General features: G+C 42.2%; 1 protein-coding gene across 9 annotated transcripts in view; it reads left to right on the top strand.

The window, feature by feature from the left end:
• The window catches only part of MACF1 (microtubule actin crosslinking factor 1), a 327,256-nt gene that overhangs the window by 202,634 nt on the left and 107,603 nt on the right, over positions 1-17,019 (top strand). For 5 of the 9 annotated variants that reach the window (XM_049695358.1, XM_049695322.1, XM_049695320.1 and 2 more), the window contains exons 37-48: positions 391-540; positions 1,848-2,063; positions 2,151-2,303; positions 5,325-5,558; positions 7,807-7,956; positions 8,885-9,118; positions 10,221-10,430; positions 12,661-13,179; positions 13,976-14,152; positions 14,407-14,530; positions 15,342-15,550; positions 15,931-16,248. In XM_049695358.1, coding sequence (XP_049551315.1) covers positions 391-540; positions 1,848-2,063; positions 2,151-2,303; positions 5,325-5,558; positions 7,807-7,956; positions 8,885-9,118; positions 10,221-10,430; positions 12,661-13,179; positions 13,976-14,152; positions 14,407-14,530; positions 15,342-15,550; positions 15,931-16,248 — 2,694 coding nt within the window. The remainder of the gene's footprint in view (positions 1-390; positions 541-1,847; positions 2,064-2,150; positions 2,304-5,324; positions 5,559-7,806; positions 7,957-8,884; positions 9,119-10,220; positions 10,431-12,660; positions 13,180-13,975; positions 14,153-14,406; positions 14,531-15,341; positions 15,551-15,930; positions 16,249-17,019) is intronic. The other 4 variants (XM_049695337.1, XM_049695359.1, XM_049695342.1 and 1 more) reach the window with 1 other exon arrangement.

Here is a 17,019-nt window from a genome sequence, read left to right as displayed (position 1 = left end):
TTCATCATCATCTGTAACATAGTTGTTGGAAAATTAGGCAGTGGCTCTGAATGTCTTTCTGAAATTTGCAAGGGTTCTAAGTTAGACACTAACATTGAAGCTAATTTAAAATACTGAGGCTATGGTACCTGAAGTCAGAATAGGTTTTGAAAGTTTTGCTAAAATGATGCTTATAGATTGATAATTTAGAGCTTCTGCTCCCTGAGGAAATATAATAAAATCACTTTTTTGTCTATTGATTTGAGACAATTTAGACAAAATAACATATTTTATTTCATTCCACCCAATGTGTAGTAAAAATTTCTATTCTATTCTAAGACCCTGCCTGCTTAAAAAGCAGACTTAAAGGAGTATGTCAGATTTGAGTGAGTTTTCTTTTTGGCTCCACAGAATGTATTTAACCGGCAGCTCTGCCTAGAACATGATGAGAAGTTGGTATCCTATCTGTCTCTATTACGAGACATTGAAATGAGGACCAAACAAATTCAACCTCTAGAGCTAAATCTGGCAGAGCTACAGGATCTGCTGTGTCAGGCCAAGGTAGGTTCCCAGAGACTTCCTCCAGGCCCATCGGCGTGGAGAAAATAAAGACTATTCAGGAAGAAAAACGTGTTCAAAAACACTACCATTTAATGGACAAAAAATAGATTGGAAAAGTGTAACTAGAGATCTATGAAGAACACCAGGGAGTACTAGTCTCACAAAAGCCAAAGCAGAAGAGACTCAAGGGAGGAGTAGTCGGCAGTGTTAAATGCAGTAGGGAGACTGAGTACAGTGAGGACTAAAAGGGGGTTTAGTGCCTGAGAGTTGCTGGGGACCTTGATAAGAACAGTTACAGTGGAGTCATGGGATATAAACTAGGTTGCATTGAGAATAAACGGGAGGTTGGAAGGTGTGGACAATTAATGTATGTCATTCTTTGCAGAAGCTTGATAGTGCAGGCAAGGGAAGAGAGGTAGAACACTAGCTAGAGGAGATGGACTAAAAGAGGAACGTTTTGAGTGAATTTTTAGGCTGAGTAGAAAGAACCAATAGAAAAGGAGAATTTGAAGTTAGAGGAGAGAGGAAGTGCTGACTGGTGGAATGAGGTCCCTGAGGACATGGAAAGACATAGACTTAGACAGCCTTGAGTGGGAGGAGGAATAGCTCTTTGAAATTGGAGGCTGAGAGTTGTCACAGGATTGGAGTCACGATGAGGACAGAGATTGTAGAGGTTTACCAGTTCTCTCAGTATCTAGAGTATGGCCTTGGGCAGGGGGGCTGAAGGGGAAATGAGGATGATGCCCAGAACAACTACCAAGCTCTTCCACAGCTGGTTTCTGGCTTCTCTACTGAGGAGTAGCTGAGTGGGAAAGCTGGCTTGGGATATTTTTATATGCATTGGTTCTGTTCCCTTGGGCTTTGGAGTGGAAGACTTGTCCTTTGATTGACTTATATTGCATAACATTATTTAAAGCATAATGACACATATACAAAATAACATATACTTCTGCTCTGTTCTTGGAGAGGCAGCAAGTTGTAGTGCAAGGAGCATTGCACTGAGTCAGAAAACCTGAATCCAAGTCTTGGCTCTCTTGCTTACCAGGTGGGCGACCTCAGGGGAAAACAAATTCACATTTTTAAGCACTGAGGCATCTCTACTGTAAACCCAGGATAATAATATCTACTCTGCCTACTTCAAGAATTATTGTGAGCACCAAATAAACTAGTGAATGTCTATAAAAACATTTTATAAACCCTAAAGCCTGGGTAGGCTTGAGGTGACAGAAAAATGTGTTCACAGCTGATTCCTAGACAGCAAGATTTCTAGTCTTGATTTTGGAGGTAACTCCACTGTATGCCTTCAGGTGGTAGACAGGGAGCTAAAGGATCTGTCCACGGTGGTGAGTCAGGAACTGGAATGTGTGAATCAGATTATCATCAGCCAGCCTCAGGAAGTCCCAGCTCAACTGTTGAAGGCTCTAGAAAAAGATGCCAAGAATCTTCAAAAGTCCCTCAGCTCTGTGAGTGACACCTGGGGTTCCAGACTACTCCACCTCCAGAATGCTGCAGAAGTAAAAAAGGTAGCTTCTTGTTTTTATTCACAAAGGCTCACAAACTCTCGGTAGGCTTGGAGAATTTTATTATCTAATTTGCCATTTATTTCTTAGACTAGAGTTTTAAATCAGTATGAACAGCTAGAAGGCAAACTTCAAGATCTAAGAGCCTGGGTTGGCAATACCCATCTTATTCTGAACAACAAGGAGCATGTCGATGAAACAGATGCCATCGACAGCCTGAGTCACCATCTCCAACAGTGTGAGGTAAGCACTCCACCAGTTCTCGAGCATGTTTCATTTGTCCTTTTGAGTTGTATCAATTTTATTTCTCTGCTAGGCAAACTGGTGTCTGTACTTGCCTTTCTTAGAAAGTCTGACTTTCCATTTGAGAAATAAAGTCAGCTACGTTTAGTTTTTAGTTTTTTTGCGGTACGTGGGCCTCTCACTGTTGTGGCCTCTCCCGTTGCGGAGCACAGGCTCTGGACACGCAGGCTCAGCGGCCATGGCTCATGGGCCCAACTGCTCCGCGGCATGTGGGATCTTCCCGGACCGGGGCATGAACCCGTGTCCCCTGCATCGGCAGGCGGACTCTCAACCACTGCGCCACCAGGGAAGCCCCCATGACTCTTTTTGAATTATGGTTTTCTCAGGGTATATGCCCCGTAGTGGGATTGCTGGGTCATATGGTAGTTCTATTTTTAGTTTTTTAAGAACCTCCATACTGTTCTACATAGTGGCTGTATCAATTTACATTCCCACCAACAGTGCAAGAGGGTTCACTTTTCTCCATACCTTCTCCAGCGTTTATTGTTTGTAGAATTTTTGATGATGGCCATTCTGACCGGTGTGAGGTGATACCTCATTGTAGTTTTGATTTCCATTTCTCTAATGATTAGTGATGTGAGTATCCTTTCATGTGTTTGTTGGCTATCTGTATATCTTCTTTGGAGAAATGTCTATTTAGGTCTTCTGCCCATTTTTGGATTGGGTTGGTTGTTTTTTGATATTGAGCTGCAGGAGCTGTATATTTTGGAGATTAATCCTTTGTCAGTTGCTTCGTTTGCAAATATTTTCTCCCATTCTGAGGGTTGTCTTTTCATCTTGTTTGTGGTTTCTTTTGCTGTGCAAAAGCTTTTAAGTTTCATTAGGTCCCATGTGTTTATTTTTGTTTTTATTTCCATTTCTCTAGGAAGGTGGGTCAAAAAGGATCTTGCTGTGATTTATGTCATAGAGTGTTCTGCCTATGTTTTCCTCTCACACGCCAGCTTTGATCAGTGATCTAGAGCATGGGTTTGCAAACTTTTTCTATACAGGGTTAGATAGTAAATATTTTAGGCCTTGCAGGTGACCTGTTTCTGTGGCAGCCATTCAGCTCTACTGTTGAAACATGAAAGCAGCCATAGACAGTACATAAACAAATGGTTGTGGACATGTTACAATAAAACTTTATTTACGGGCTTCCCTGGTAGCGCAGTGGTTGAGAATCTGCCTGCCAATGCAGGGGACATGGGTTGGAGCCCTGGTCTGGGAAGATCCCACATGCCGCGGAGCATCTGGGCCCGTGAGCCACAACTACTGAGCCTGCGCGTCTGGAGCCTGTGCTCCACAACAAGAGAGGCCGCGATAGTGAGAGGCCCGCGCACCGCGATGAAGAGTGGCCCCCGCTCACCGCAACTAGAGAAAGCCCTCGCACAGAAACGAAGACCCAACACAGCCAAAAATAAATTTAAAAAAAAAGTGAAGTTGGAAAATATGAACTTATTTTATAAAAAAAAAACCTTTATTTATAAAAACAGGTGGCAGGCAGGTTTGGCTCGGGGACTGCAGATTGCCGACCTCTGATCTCGAGAGATGGTTTTCTTTTTGTCAAACTCCCAAGTTATGTGATTCTTTTTATAAGTCAGTGAGAGAAAGTTAAAGATTCTGAGATACATATGAGCCGAGGATTCTCCCCCCCATCCCCACTTCCAACATTGTTGTTTCTTTTGGTTATACTTAAAGTAATATCAGGTGATACTCACGTTGGTTTATCCATGCTCTGCTATAGATCTTCCTCTCCTAAAACTCTTTCTAAAGTCAGAGCAGAACTAGAGATGTTCCCTCCTATTCCATCCCCTTCATTTTCCCCAGTCTTAGGAGATACAGACCTAAATGTTGTCTGTGGTCAGGCTTCCTTGTATGCAAGCTCGTCCCTCTTTATCTTGCAAGAGTTGGCCTGCCTTCTTCTTTCATAGCCTTTTATCCAAATATACCATTGGAGGAATGAGTAGCAGACTTTATCTGTTCACGGGCAGAGTACTAAAAGAAGCAAGGGTGAGAACAATTTCTAAGATACAGTATGAGATATGAAAACAGAGCATCTCATGCATTGGGATCCTTGCCTAGTTATACAAATTCTGTTATAGAAAGAGAGCCACAGCCTAAGCCTCATTTTCCTTAGTGACAGTTTCCCAAATCCATGTGTTCACACATGAAGGAAGTATAGTCTTGTGATAAATATCTAGAAGCCCTCCTCCCAGCCTGCTCTTCAAGATTGCTGACTACGCTCAATTTCAAAGTGATAGATGTGTAGATATCTTACTTGTTTTTATGTTTTTTATTGCATCCAGTATAACATAGTTGATGATCACTAAATGTTTGTGGGAAAATTGCATGCTTTTTAATTGTCTGAAAACAGATAAAGTCTAGTGTTTAGGCGGTTTTCTACTGCTTTAAAGAAGCAATATAACTATTATATAAGAAAGTCTGACTGTAATCCTTTACAGTTTTAAAATGTATAAGCAACATTATTTACTCTAAAAGTCAAATTTCAGTGAACCAAAAATAAATTGAATATTTTCTCACTTCTGGCCTACCAGGTACTCAGGGCTAGACAAATACAAATAGGTATTTGAATCTAAGAAAATACAATTAGACAGATATATCTCAGACCAAAAATTCATGTTATACTTTCCAAAACTTAAAAAAATACATTTTTTCACAGACACCTGGGATTAGCTGTACTGTAATTCTGTTACTATAAATAATTGAAAGCTTAGTGCATTTAGAAATCAAGGGCTAGCAAAGGAAACCTAACTGTAATATGTGAGGGGTTTGGAGAGGCCAGAAGTGAGAGAGACTTCGGTTTGGCCCTAGAAATTATCAGTGTCAGTTATAAAAAATGCAAGAAATTAACCTCTGTTTGATCATGTTGATTCTTTGATTAGAACCAACAGCTTCTGCTTCTACAGAGAATAAGAAGTTTCTTTTCTTTTTTCTTTTTCTTCCTTTCCCCACTTACCTTAGGATTTGAAACAGCCCATGGCTGAGAGGAAATCTAAGCTGGATGCACTTGCCTTTGATATTCAGTTCTTTATCTCCGAGCACGCCCAGGACTTGCCTCCTCAGCAGAACCGACAGATGCTAAGGCTTCTGAATGAACTGCAGAAGTCCTTCCAGGACCATGTGGATCGGACCACAGCCCAGGTGGATGCCTTGCAAGGCCGTCTTCAACAGATGGAGCAGGCAGCCCGGCTTAAGGTCAGGCTGAACCAGAAGCTGGGCTCAGTTGGTCTCTGGGATGTCCTCTATCTTTGGGTTTTCTGGCCAGAGTCCGTTTGTCATGATTCCAGGAGCCTGCGTTTACCAGTTTTGATTGGTTCAGGCCAGTTTGGTTCTAGTCCAGGAGGCAGCTCTTCTGGCCGTTTTTCTTGCCGTGTTTTTGGTTTTATGTGTGTGTGTATGAGAGAGAATACGTGTGTTTACGTGTGTATGCATGTGCAAGCGTTTTCTTTTTAGTGAGACTCTACTGTCACTGTGTCTCACAGCCTCTGACTTTCAAATGAAAATTTTATCCCTAGCCCTTATTTCTCCTACTCTCTCCGTCAGCATTCTTTTGAGGACTGTTAGGAACATTTAGGTACTCTGAGCTCTTGAGAAGAATGGTCCTGAAATCAGCTTTATTCTGGGGCTTTTCAAATGATTAACAGTAAGATTCCTTGACCACCTTCAAACAGCTGACAAAAAGATTTTTATCAGAATCATATTAATTTTTTAGCACATTTGAAATTATTATTTTCTAGCACCGTTCTTTACACTGTTGTGCCCAGTTCTTATTCAGTTATTGGAAAACGGTGTGTAGAAACACTCTTGATACATTTTGGGGGGTGGGGAGAAACAACTAATCATCTCACCACCTTCTATCACAAGCCTCTTCTTGCAGGACTCAACATAATTGCATTAATGGTAACATCATAACCTTATAATACCAAGAATGATGCTTATGCCATTTCTGCTGTTTGAATAATAAGTTGGAATTCAGCAAGATGATACTAGAATTGTCCTTGTCATCAGCAAAACTGTCTCAGGGTCTCTTTTATTAAATATTGTGCAAAGTAGAATTGAGCTTTTGAGTCAGGCTTAAAGGATATTAAAGGCTTAAAGTCAAGTCTATATGTCCCTTATTACTGCTTAGTTGTTTCAACTGTATTGAATTTGAAGTAAAATACTAATGAAATAGGTTACCTTCCATATCTGGAAATTTGCAGTGTCCTCACTTGGGAATTTATATAGCCTGGTGTAGCTTATGGATAATTAACGAAATAGCATTGGTCTGGGCCACCTTAAGACACAGCCCACATCCAGGATAGGCTCCTGAGCTGTAGAAGGTGATACAGTTGCATGTGAACATTCTCTCTAAGTGTGTAATTAATTCCACAATGTTTATTAACCTTGTTATTGTCAGAAATGCTCTGCTTCTCTCTATATTTGCCCTGAATGCATGTGTATGTCTGTGTGTTAACTTGTTTGCTTTGCTTTTTCAGATTCAGTCTGCACCCATCCTAACCCATGAAGATCCTGTTTTACAGCTGAAGAACTCTTAGGAGTTCTCTTCCAGAGCCCTTCTATTTGTCCTAAAGAGGGGGAGAGAGGGCCAATTTGGGCACCTGTTTGTAAGTGCAGGTGACTAAAACACCATCAGAAGGTAGAAACTGGTGGAAAACGGTTCTAGAAGGATGGTCAGGAGAACACATCATGCTCAATTGCTCAATCAGGTGCTTCAGTGTCATGCGACTGAGAGGTCTGGAGAAAGGATCAGGCACAGAAGCGTACTCCCTCCTCCCCTTGGGCTGGCTTTTCTCTTGGGTAATGGTATAGACACCTGAAGGACTGAGCCCGTTGCTATTCTGGGGCAGTTCCCTTCTCAAAATAGCCAAGCCCTTCATGCCTGGCACGTAATCATTCCATTTAATGGGTGTCTGCATTTGTGAGACATTTGATTTATATAAAATCAGCTCAATTACTAAGAAACTCAATTAGCTTATAAATTATCCAGTTTCTTGATTTTTACTCCTTGCCTAGCCCTTCTAATTTTCCATATTATGACTTAACATGTAGTGTATCATCCAGTTCCAGTAGAATTGATCAGAACCACTAATTTATTACTACCACCAATATCATCTGTGGATTTTAAGCATCTGGGCTCTCTGTTCTCCATTTCCAAGGATAATAACAGCAGTCTGGCAAAGGAGCTTCCAGACCAATACCTGGGAGCGTTCTCACCCCAAATCACCCCTGATTATAATCCCGACCATAGCCCCAGATTAACAGACGATCCAATTGAGGGGAGCTTTCTGAATATGATTTCTGTGCCTTTTCCTCCTCTAGTCTCCCACCAACTTTTCCATCCTTGAGATATAACCTTCCTGTTTTACATTTCAGGGAGTTATCTTGTATTTATAAAATGAGAATCATTAATTGTCTCTTGGCCCCTTTGCATTTTAATTAGACCCTGCAGAAACAACAAAATACCTGTCACCAGAAACTGGAGGATCTTTGCAACTGGGTAGGACAGGCAGAAAGAGCATTGGCTGGCCATCAAGGTAGAGCCACCCAGCAGGATCTCTCTGCTTTGCAGAAGAACCAAAGTGACTTGAAGGTCAGTAAGAGTTAACTCATTTTTTTCATTCCTTCAAGTATTTATAAAGGCTTGCTATGTGCCAGGCACGGTGCTTAGTGCCAATAACATAATGGTAAACGTCCCTGCTCTCATGAAGCTTACAGTGTGGTGGAAAAGACAGACATTACACAAATAATCACAAAAATGAACATATAATTTATTCAGTATTGTATCTATAAAGGAAAAGTTACATGCGAACATATAACAGAGAGACCCAGTCTTGACTTGGTTATCAAGATTACCTTAAAGAAGTGTCACTTAAACTGAGGAACAGAGGGTACATAGGGGTTGATGCATGAAGGTGTGGGAGGAAGAAGAAAATTGCCAGGCAGAGGCCTGTACATCAGTCTGGAGGTGGGAATGGGGTCGAGCACAATGTATTCAAGAGCTGAAAGAAAGCTAGTTCAATTGGACTGCAAAGAAGAAAAGGAAGATTAGTGAATGATGAGTCTGGAGAGTAGGACCCAGATCACTCTGGGCCTTATAGGCTCATGAGGATTAAGGAGTGATAACCAAGAGAGTTATAAAGGACCAACCAGGCCTCAACTCCGGTAGAATCCTGTTGTCAACTCTTCTTTATGGAAGAATGATCTCTTTGAGGATAACTCATTGCAGAATAAAAATCATGTTTATGGGCGGTCTGTTTTTTTTGTCTTCACTAAATATCTTCTTAGAAATTTAAATTTAAATTTTTCTTAGAAAATTAAATATTAAAAAAGTTTCTTAATTTAGAAGCATTTAAAATTTTATTATCTCCATTGGTTTAGGCATAAACCTTAAGCAAATTATACTCAGGGACATACGTCAATTGCAGATAATGTCATCCTAGTCATTCGTCTTCATGCTGTTGAGAGGTCTTAGAAGTTCTAAAGTTGAAGCCTCTGCCATCCTGTTTTCATATGTTAAGGATTTACAGGGTGACATTCAGAATCATGCCACCTCATTTGCCAGTGTTGTCAAAGACACTGAAGGGTTCCTGGAAGAGAACCAAGCTAAGCTGAGCCCCCATGAGTTGACAGCTCTCCGGGAGAAACTTCATCAGGCTAAGGAGCAGTATGAGGCTCTCCAGGAAAGGACGAAGCTGGCCCAGAAGGAGCTGGAGGAAGTGGTGACCTCAGCCTTACAGCAGGAGACTGAAAAGGTAACCAGACTGCTGTGATGCTTGGTATTTTTCAAAAAAGAAAATTTTGGTACCTACACAAATAAAAGGTAATGAAGGGAAACTGCTTTACAGAGAGCATAGAATCACAAAAAAGGGTTAATTCCGAAGCAGATCTGTGAGCCAATACTTATTTTTATAAGAAACATCCTGAAGGACTTTAAGTCAGGAATAGTTGGTAGTAAGTTCATATTCCAAATCATCGCCATCATCATCATCATCATCATCCTTGGGGGAAAAAGCAAATGGCATATTTCTAACATGAATCTGGACTGGTGATCCAAGGGTACTAGTGAAAATACCTGGACAGTCTTAATGGGCCACAAGCTGTCCTCAAGCTGCCACTATAGTTTCAGTGGGAAGTCATGGCACTGGGATAAACCTAAAAGAAGATAAAGTCGCATGGTCTTCTGCACCCCACTCAGCACTGGCTTATTGAATCAAAGTTCTTTTTCTGGCTGTGAACTTGTACACTAATGAGGGAGGTAGAGAATGTGGAAAGAGAAGTAAGTTACCTGAAGGTGAATTCTGAAATACATGAATATATCACTTGGCATAACCTGTTTTATTAAAGTACTTGAAGAGTCAGAAAATAGAATTTGAGAGACAAGTTTCAGAATTCAGTGCTCTACTTGGCAGAGAAAATGCTGGGAGTAGTAGTCTGCATTTTCCTTAAGGAAGAACAGAAAGGTAATTGAGTGTGACTGTGCTATTTTTTATCCTACCAAGGCAGTGTATAACTTCTGCGTACCTAGAAAGGATTCCATAAAGCTTGGAGGTGCCAGGACTAAATCATCTCTTAACAAAGCCCTTTCAAATCCTGGGATTTGCCGCCCTCCTGCTCCTTTATTAAAAGCAGTGAGATATAGATCAAATTTAGGGATTGTTTTAAATTATTTTTCAACAGATTTAGAAGCTGCTTATTTTTCTCTGTGGATGCAAAGACTGTTTATACCCAGCCTTAGAGCTGCTGCTGCTTTTTTTTTTTTTTTTTTTAAGCCTAAATGTCTTCCCCTTTACTTAACCTTTGGTTCATAGCTGAGTATCTAAGGCCTTCTCACTAGACTCCCGCTGTGGCTTTCAGAGTAAAGCAGCAAAGAAACTGGAAGAGAACAGGAGTAAGATCGATGCTCTCTTGGATTGGCTGACTTCCCACCCAGTGGGATCATTGGGTGGACAGATGGAGCAGGTCTCAGGAGGTAACCTGGAGAAAGGAGCCTTGGATACCACTGATGGTCACATGGGGGTGAACCAAGCCCCAGAGACGCTGGACAAGCAATGTGAGAAGTTGAAGGTGAGCATGTTAGCTTGTTCTTACAATGCTGGGTGAATCTCTGCTGCCCTGGGCAAGTCACCATAACCTCCTGCCCTAAGTCCAGTGAGCACTTCTCAGTTCATATCTTCTTTGATTTCTCAGTGGACTTGACAGTCTTGACCACTCCCCTTGAAATAGTTTCTCCCTTGTTTCCATAGCACTATCTGCCCTGATAATCCTCCTCCCTTTCCTCTGGCCAGCTTTTGAAATACTGATATGCTTCCAGGTTGTAGCCTAGGCCTCTTCTCGTCTTTCAGAATATATTTTCCTTGGGTAATCTCATCCAGCCACGACACCTCACTTCCCATTTGTACTAGTGGTTTCCATGTATATATTTGTCTGCAGCCCAGATGCCTGCCCTGAGCTTCAAACCAGTGTATAAATCCATCTGCCTATTTGCAGCTTGGAACCACAAGCACCTCAACCTGAGAACTAGACCTCCTATTTTCTAAAATACCCCTCCCCCACTGAACATGTTCTCCTTCCTATATTCCCACTTGCTTGCCTGGACTAAACATCACCCTAGATTCCTTTCCTTCCCTCACTCTCCCATATTGAATCAGTCATCAAACCCCACGCTTCTTATAGCTCTTTTAAAATCATCCACACGTTTTTATCTCCATCGAGATATTAATTGCAGTTCAGACTGCTATCAGCTCTCACTTGTGTTATAGTAACTTCTGGTCTCCTTGACTCTTGGCTTTTACCCTCCAATCCATTCCCACACTATTAAGTGATCTTTTTAAGATGCTATGTCCCTGCTTAACCCTTTTAATAGTTCCCTGCTGCCCTTAGGAAACTATTTCTTACTCATCTATTTATTCAGCAAATATTGAGGGCCTGATGCATGACAGGTATTGGAGATAAACCAGTGAACCAGCCAGATCCACCATCTCCAAGACATTAACTGACATATGCAGGTATATTGTATTACATGATTGAAAGACTATTCAGGGAACTTAGAAGACACACGGATCACATACGTTAGTGATCCCTTTATAGCGTACAAAACTGGTTTAGCTGACATGCTTCTGTTGAACAGCCTGTGTGGGCCATTGCCTTATTTTGTATTCATAGGATTTCTGCCTCTTGCATGCTGCTTCTGTGCTTGGAAGATCCATCGTAGTGTGTACCCTAAAGCCACGGCAGTCTTGGCACAGAGCAGAAATGGTCCTGCTGTCACAGGGGCTTCCTGATACTGCTTGCTGGCAGCTCCATCTAGGAAGGACACTGTCTTACCTGTGGGTGGATGAGAGTGGGGACATCTGGGCAGTATACAGACAAGCTGTAGTACTGTCCCTTACTGTCTCTTTGAGCAGGATATATTTGTCACCCCAGCTTCCCTGAGATGACGTCAGAAGCTGAAGCTATCAGGTTGCTATTGTCCTTCTCTAGGGAGTTGCATAAACAGTATGGATAGTTAAGAACACTTACTGAGCTCCCAGCGACTTCTGTTAGACTCAGGAAGAACATTTTAGGAACAAAACCAAGCAACCACAACTGTCCTAAAAGAACTTACGTTCCACTGAAACAGAAAGAAGGTCTACATGTCTGTACATAGACATAACACATACAAATAAAACGTACAGATTACCTGTACTATCCAGAAATACAGTCTATTCTCACTAATATACAAATTGTTTATTTAAAGAATTAATTTTCCAACATTTTTTCTAGTAGGGACAGTCATCAAGGATATGTGAATGACATATTTCACAGCTTAGCATTTGCAGTTTTTATGCCGTCATATGTATGACTTATGCAGCTTACTGTCTCCTTCCATCAGTGTGGGTAGTTTTAGTGGGCCATTTGTACCTTCTCTTAGATCTGGGGTAGTTTAGTGATGAAGAGAGTCAGGTTCAAGTCACAATTTGTCCCTTAACTATCTGCATGACCTTAGTCAAGACATACAACACCTTTTTGGTATTAACTTATCCCATCCTTGATATGGGAATTATATGGTCGGCCTACACTACAGATGGTGGCACTAGTATTATGAGATAATACATGAAAACTGTCAGATCCTAGATGAGTCAGTTCATCTGGGATTAGTAGATAGCATAATGCATAGAGAGTGAGAGATATTAATGATTTCTGAGCAGCTGGAAAAGTGGCCTATTGCGATCTCTCCCTACTTCTAGCCATAGACATAAACAAGTTATTGTGGTTTCCCTACTGATTGTCCTTTGTTTGGGGGGATTTTTGCCAGGCTCGTCACCAAGAATTGCTGTCTCAGCAGCAAAATTTCATCCTGGCCACCCAGTCTGCTCAGGCCTTCCTGGACCAGCATGGCCACAATCTCACACCCGAGGAGCGGCAGATGCTGCAAGAAAAGCTCGGAGAACTAAAGGAGCAGTATGTGACTTCCCTGGCCCAGTCAGAGGCAGAACTGAAGCAGGTGCAGACACTACGGGATGAGCTGCAGAAGTTTCTGCAGGATCATCGAGAGTTTGAAAACTGGCTGGAACGGTCTGAGAAAGAGCTGGAGAATATGCACAAGCGAGACAGCAGCCCCGAGGCCCTTCCCGCCCTACTCAAGCGACAGGGGAGTTTCTCGGAGGATGTAATTTCCCACAAAGGAGACTTGAGATTTGTGACTATCTCAGGACAGAAAGTCTTGGACACAGAAAACAGCCTTGAGGAAGGCAAAGAACCATCAGCAACTGGAACCTTAGTGAAGGACAAGCTGAAGGATGCAACAGAAAGATACAGTGCTCTCCATTCAAAGGTAGAGGAGAGGTTCCTGGCAGCCCCTGGTGAAACAGTCATGGCAGCCCTCACACAACTGTGGGTAGTTTCTGGGGCTTACAATAAGAACCTCAGACACAGTGAACAAGCTGATTTGTAGATTGACCATGGGTAGAATGAGTGTTTATGAGTTCTGAAAAATTGCAAAATATAGAGGCCCAGGGACTCATGCCTGATCTGAGCAATATCCAGGGGTATGTCTCACTGCAGTGGTGAAGGTGGACGTGCTCACCTCCCTGTGTCCTGACCAGCAGCCATGGCCTCCCAAGAGACAGAGCACAGGGAGACTTAAACCAAATACACAGTCTTTATTCCTGGACAGAACATCTAGGGTAAATCCTTATCTTCCTCCCTATCAAAGAACTCCCTTTAGCTCCCAAGATATAGAATCCAGTCAGTTCTTCTTACCTGTTTTGTGCTTTTTGCCAACATCTTTCACCCCCAAAAGGAACACGTTTTGTACCTCTCAGTCCCCACCTCTGCCTGCAACCTGATGTATATTTCTTTGGTGGCTTGTCATACAACTGAACCTTCCCAGGTGTGTAATAAAGTGGAGGTGGATAGTATGGCTCAAACAGTCAGGACCCCACTTACAGAAAAGTGTTGCTACCATCTATCTGTGGGGGCCCACACTAACCTTAACTGTAGTTACAGTCAGTTCCCTGTAACATAGCCAGAGCTCTTTGGACTGTGCCTGGGAAGCTGCTGCCTTTGGCCTGACCCACTTAAGTCTGCTTTCCCTTCTTCTTCTTCTTTTTTTTTTCCTTATGGCGCAGTGTACACGACTGGGCGCTCACCTGAACTTGCTGCTAGGCCAGTATCAGAAGTTCCAGAGCAGTGCCGAAAGCCTGCAGGCCTGGATGAAAGCTTGTGAGGCCAACGTGGAGAAGCTCCTCTCAGAAACTGTTGCCTCTGACCCTGGGGTCCTGCAACAGCAGCTTGTGACCACAAAGGTGAGCCAATACACAAGCTGTTGTGCTGCATGGCTTAGAGTAGCTTCAAAGCGAAGCAAATGCTTGCATAGGTTAAAGGCGGTGGTTGGGATGCCATGGACAACAAATGATTCCTAAAAACTTTATTCTGATGTCTGTGGCTATGGATAAACAGAATCTATTCTATAAAGCTGCTCAGTAGCTCTCAGTCCCTAGAACCAGCTTTGATTATGCACTGTGATGGTTTTCTTTTGTCCTTTTTCATGGACAAGCAGCAGTTGCAGGAGGAACTGGCTGAGCATCAAGTACCTGTAGAAAAGCTCCAAAAGGTAGCTCATGACTTCATGGAAATTGAAGGGGAGCCAGCCCCAGACCACAAGCATGTTCAAGAAACTACAGGTATGAAGCAGCAATAGCCAGAGTGTTCCCCTAATTCCTAGTATGTGCCTCTGTTCTGTAACATATCCCATTGTGTTGTACAAGTATCTGTGGTGCTAGCTAGGGGCTGTGGATATAAACACGAATAGCTCACCCTCTAATGAACTTTATTCTTACACCATACGAGGCCTTCACGGTCTGACTTCAACCTCTTTTCCCCAGGCACTTGCCTTCTAGCCACACCCGACTTCTTTCCTTTCCCAAGTCATTTCCTCATTACTTTACCCCTGAAGTTTTTCCTATTGCTTAGCTGCTAACATTTATTGAGTCCTTACCATGCATGATGAAATCTTGCTCATGCTTCAAGATGTAACCGGGAAGTTACTTCCTTTGTAAAGTCCTGACACCACCCCCGCCCCGACCCCCAAGAAGAAGTAAAAGATAAGAACTAATCATTCTTCCTTCGGGTTTCTCTAGTACAGTACTCCTAGTACCAATCTAGCACTTATGATTTTATTATTGTGGTTAGTTGATGTGCCTTCCACTACCTATGCTCTCTTTTAGAGTTTTAAGGTTTGTAGAAGGCAGGGACTTTATCATAATAATCTTTAGTCCTCAGCATCAAGCACAATTCCTGGCACTTAGTAGGTGCTAAATATATAATGCTTCTTGAATTTGGTTCAAATAGCGATGTATTTAGGCTTATTTTTCTTTCTGTTTGTCTTGATTTCTGTTGTTATTATAACTAACATGTACAATTTAAATGTTTTCTTTTTAAAGTGCAACACAAAAATTGTCCCCACTCTCTCTTCTCATGGCCTTGAATTTCCAGATTCCATACTCAGCCATTTCCAGAGCCTCTCCAGTAGCTTGGCAGAGCGCTCTGCTCTGCTGCAGAAAGCCATTGCCCAGTCTCAGAGCGTCCAGGAAAGCCTGGACAGCTTGTTACAGTCCATCGGTGAAGTTGAAAATAACCTGGAAGAGGAGAAGGTGGCACCGCTGTCATCAGGAGTCATACAGGAAGCCCTGGCCACTAACATGGTGAGACCTGTGCCCCAAGAGTTAGCATAGTGGGTATATTTGCCATGTTCCATAATGATATCATTTTGAAAAAGTATCAGGAAAAGAATTCATTTCCATGAATCTTCTAATAAGACTCAGAAATGTCGACTAATCCATGTAAAGGTTTGTCTACCCAATTTCCAAACCATTGGTAAGCTTGAGGAAAAGTGGTGATGGCAAAGTCACTGGTCACATGGGGTGGAGAACTGAGGGTATTGATGGTATTCTGAAGTTTCAGTTGCAATCCTCCAACCCTCCTTGAGGAGGTGAGCATGTAGTTACTAGAAGCTTATTAGTTTGTGGCTCAGATATCCTGGAATAAGTGAGCCAGGAGCTGACAGACGTGTTCTTGATGACAGAAATTGAAGCAGGACATTGCTCGGCAGAAGAGCAGCTTGGAGGCCACACGTGAGATGGTGACCCGATTCACGGAGACGGCAGACAGCAACTCGGCCGCAGTGCTGCAGGGCAAACTGGCCGAGGTGAGCCAGCGCTTTGAACAGCTCCGGCTACAGCAGCAAGAAAAGGAGAGCTCCCTAAAGAAGCTTCTGCCCCAGGCAGAGATGTTTGAGCATCTCTCTGATAAGCTGCAGCGATTCATGGAAAACAAAAGTCGGTTGCTGGCCTCTGGGAATCAGCCAGATCAAGATATTGCACATTTCTTCCAACAGATCCAGGTAAGGATATATCTGCCAGATGGGCAGAATAAAGGGGAAAGAAAGGCAAGGAAAAAAACATATTTACTGAACACATAATATGTCAGTCAATGTACTGGAAACTTTACCTGCATTGTCTTAAAGAATTCTCACAGCCATCCTGTAAGCTAGATATTGTTTGTTCATTTTTTAAAAACACAGACTAGATTTATTTTTCACTCGTATTACATGTTCAACCCACATCAGCAGGAATACTTAGCTCATCAAGGTCACTCAGTCTTTCAAGTTGATGGAAACTTCATCCTGACATATGTTTTCACGATTACTACTGCAAGGGGAAGAGGACATATCATATCCATTTACATTTTATTAGTCAAAGCAAGTTTCACATGACCATAGCTGACTTTCAAGGGGGTGGAGAAATGTAATCCTACCATATATCTAGTAGGTGCAGAGCTGAAAATCTTTGGTGAAGAGTTATTACCTCCTGTAGATATAGATGTATATCCAGGAACAGAATTGCTGGGTCTTAGTACCTGCCTGTACTTAATTTGACCAAGTAGTAGCTAACTTGAGCTCCAGAATGGCTGCACCTGCCCACGTTCCCACCTGTAGTACCTCAACATTGCTGTATTCTCACATTGCTGCCTTGGGTTTATCCAACTATCTAACGTTTTCCATATTGTACTGCAATCTCATTGTTTTGTTTGGTTTGCTCTCCTAACTTTTTGCTTTTTGTTTTGAAAATTTTTAAACTTAAAAGTAAAAGGAACAGCACAATAAACATCAGCA

This window comes from Orcinus orca, chromosome 1 (assembly GCF_937001465.1).
Source record: "Orcinus orca chromosome 1, mOrcOrc1.1, whole genome shotgun sequence".
In the NCBI taxonomy this organism is placed as follows: Eukaryota; Metazoa; Chordata; class Mammalia; order Artiodactyla; family Delphinidae; genus Orcinus; species Orcinus orca.
The sequence above is the reverse complement of the archived record's forward strand: the minus strand, read 5'-3'. Positions and strand labels throughout refer to the sequence as shown.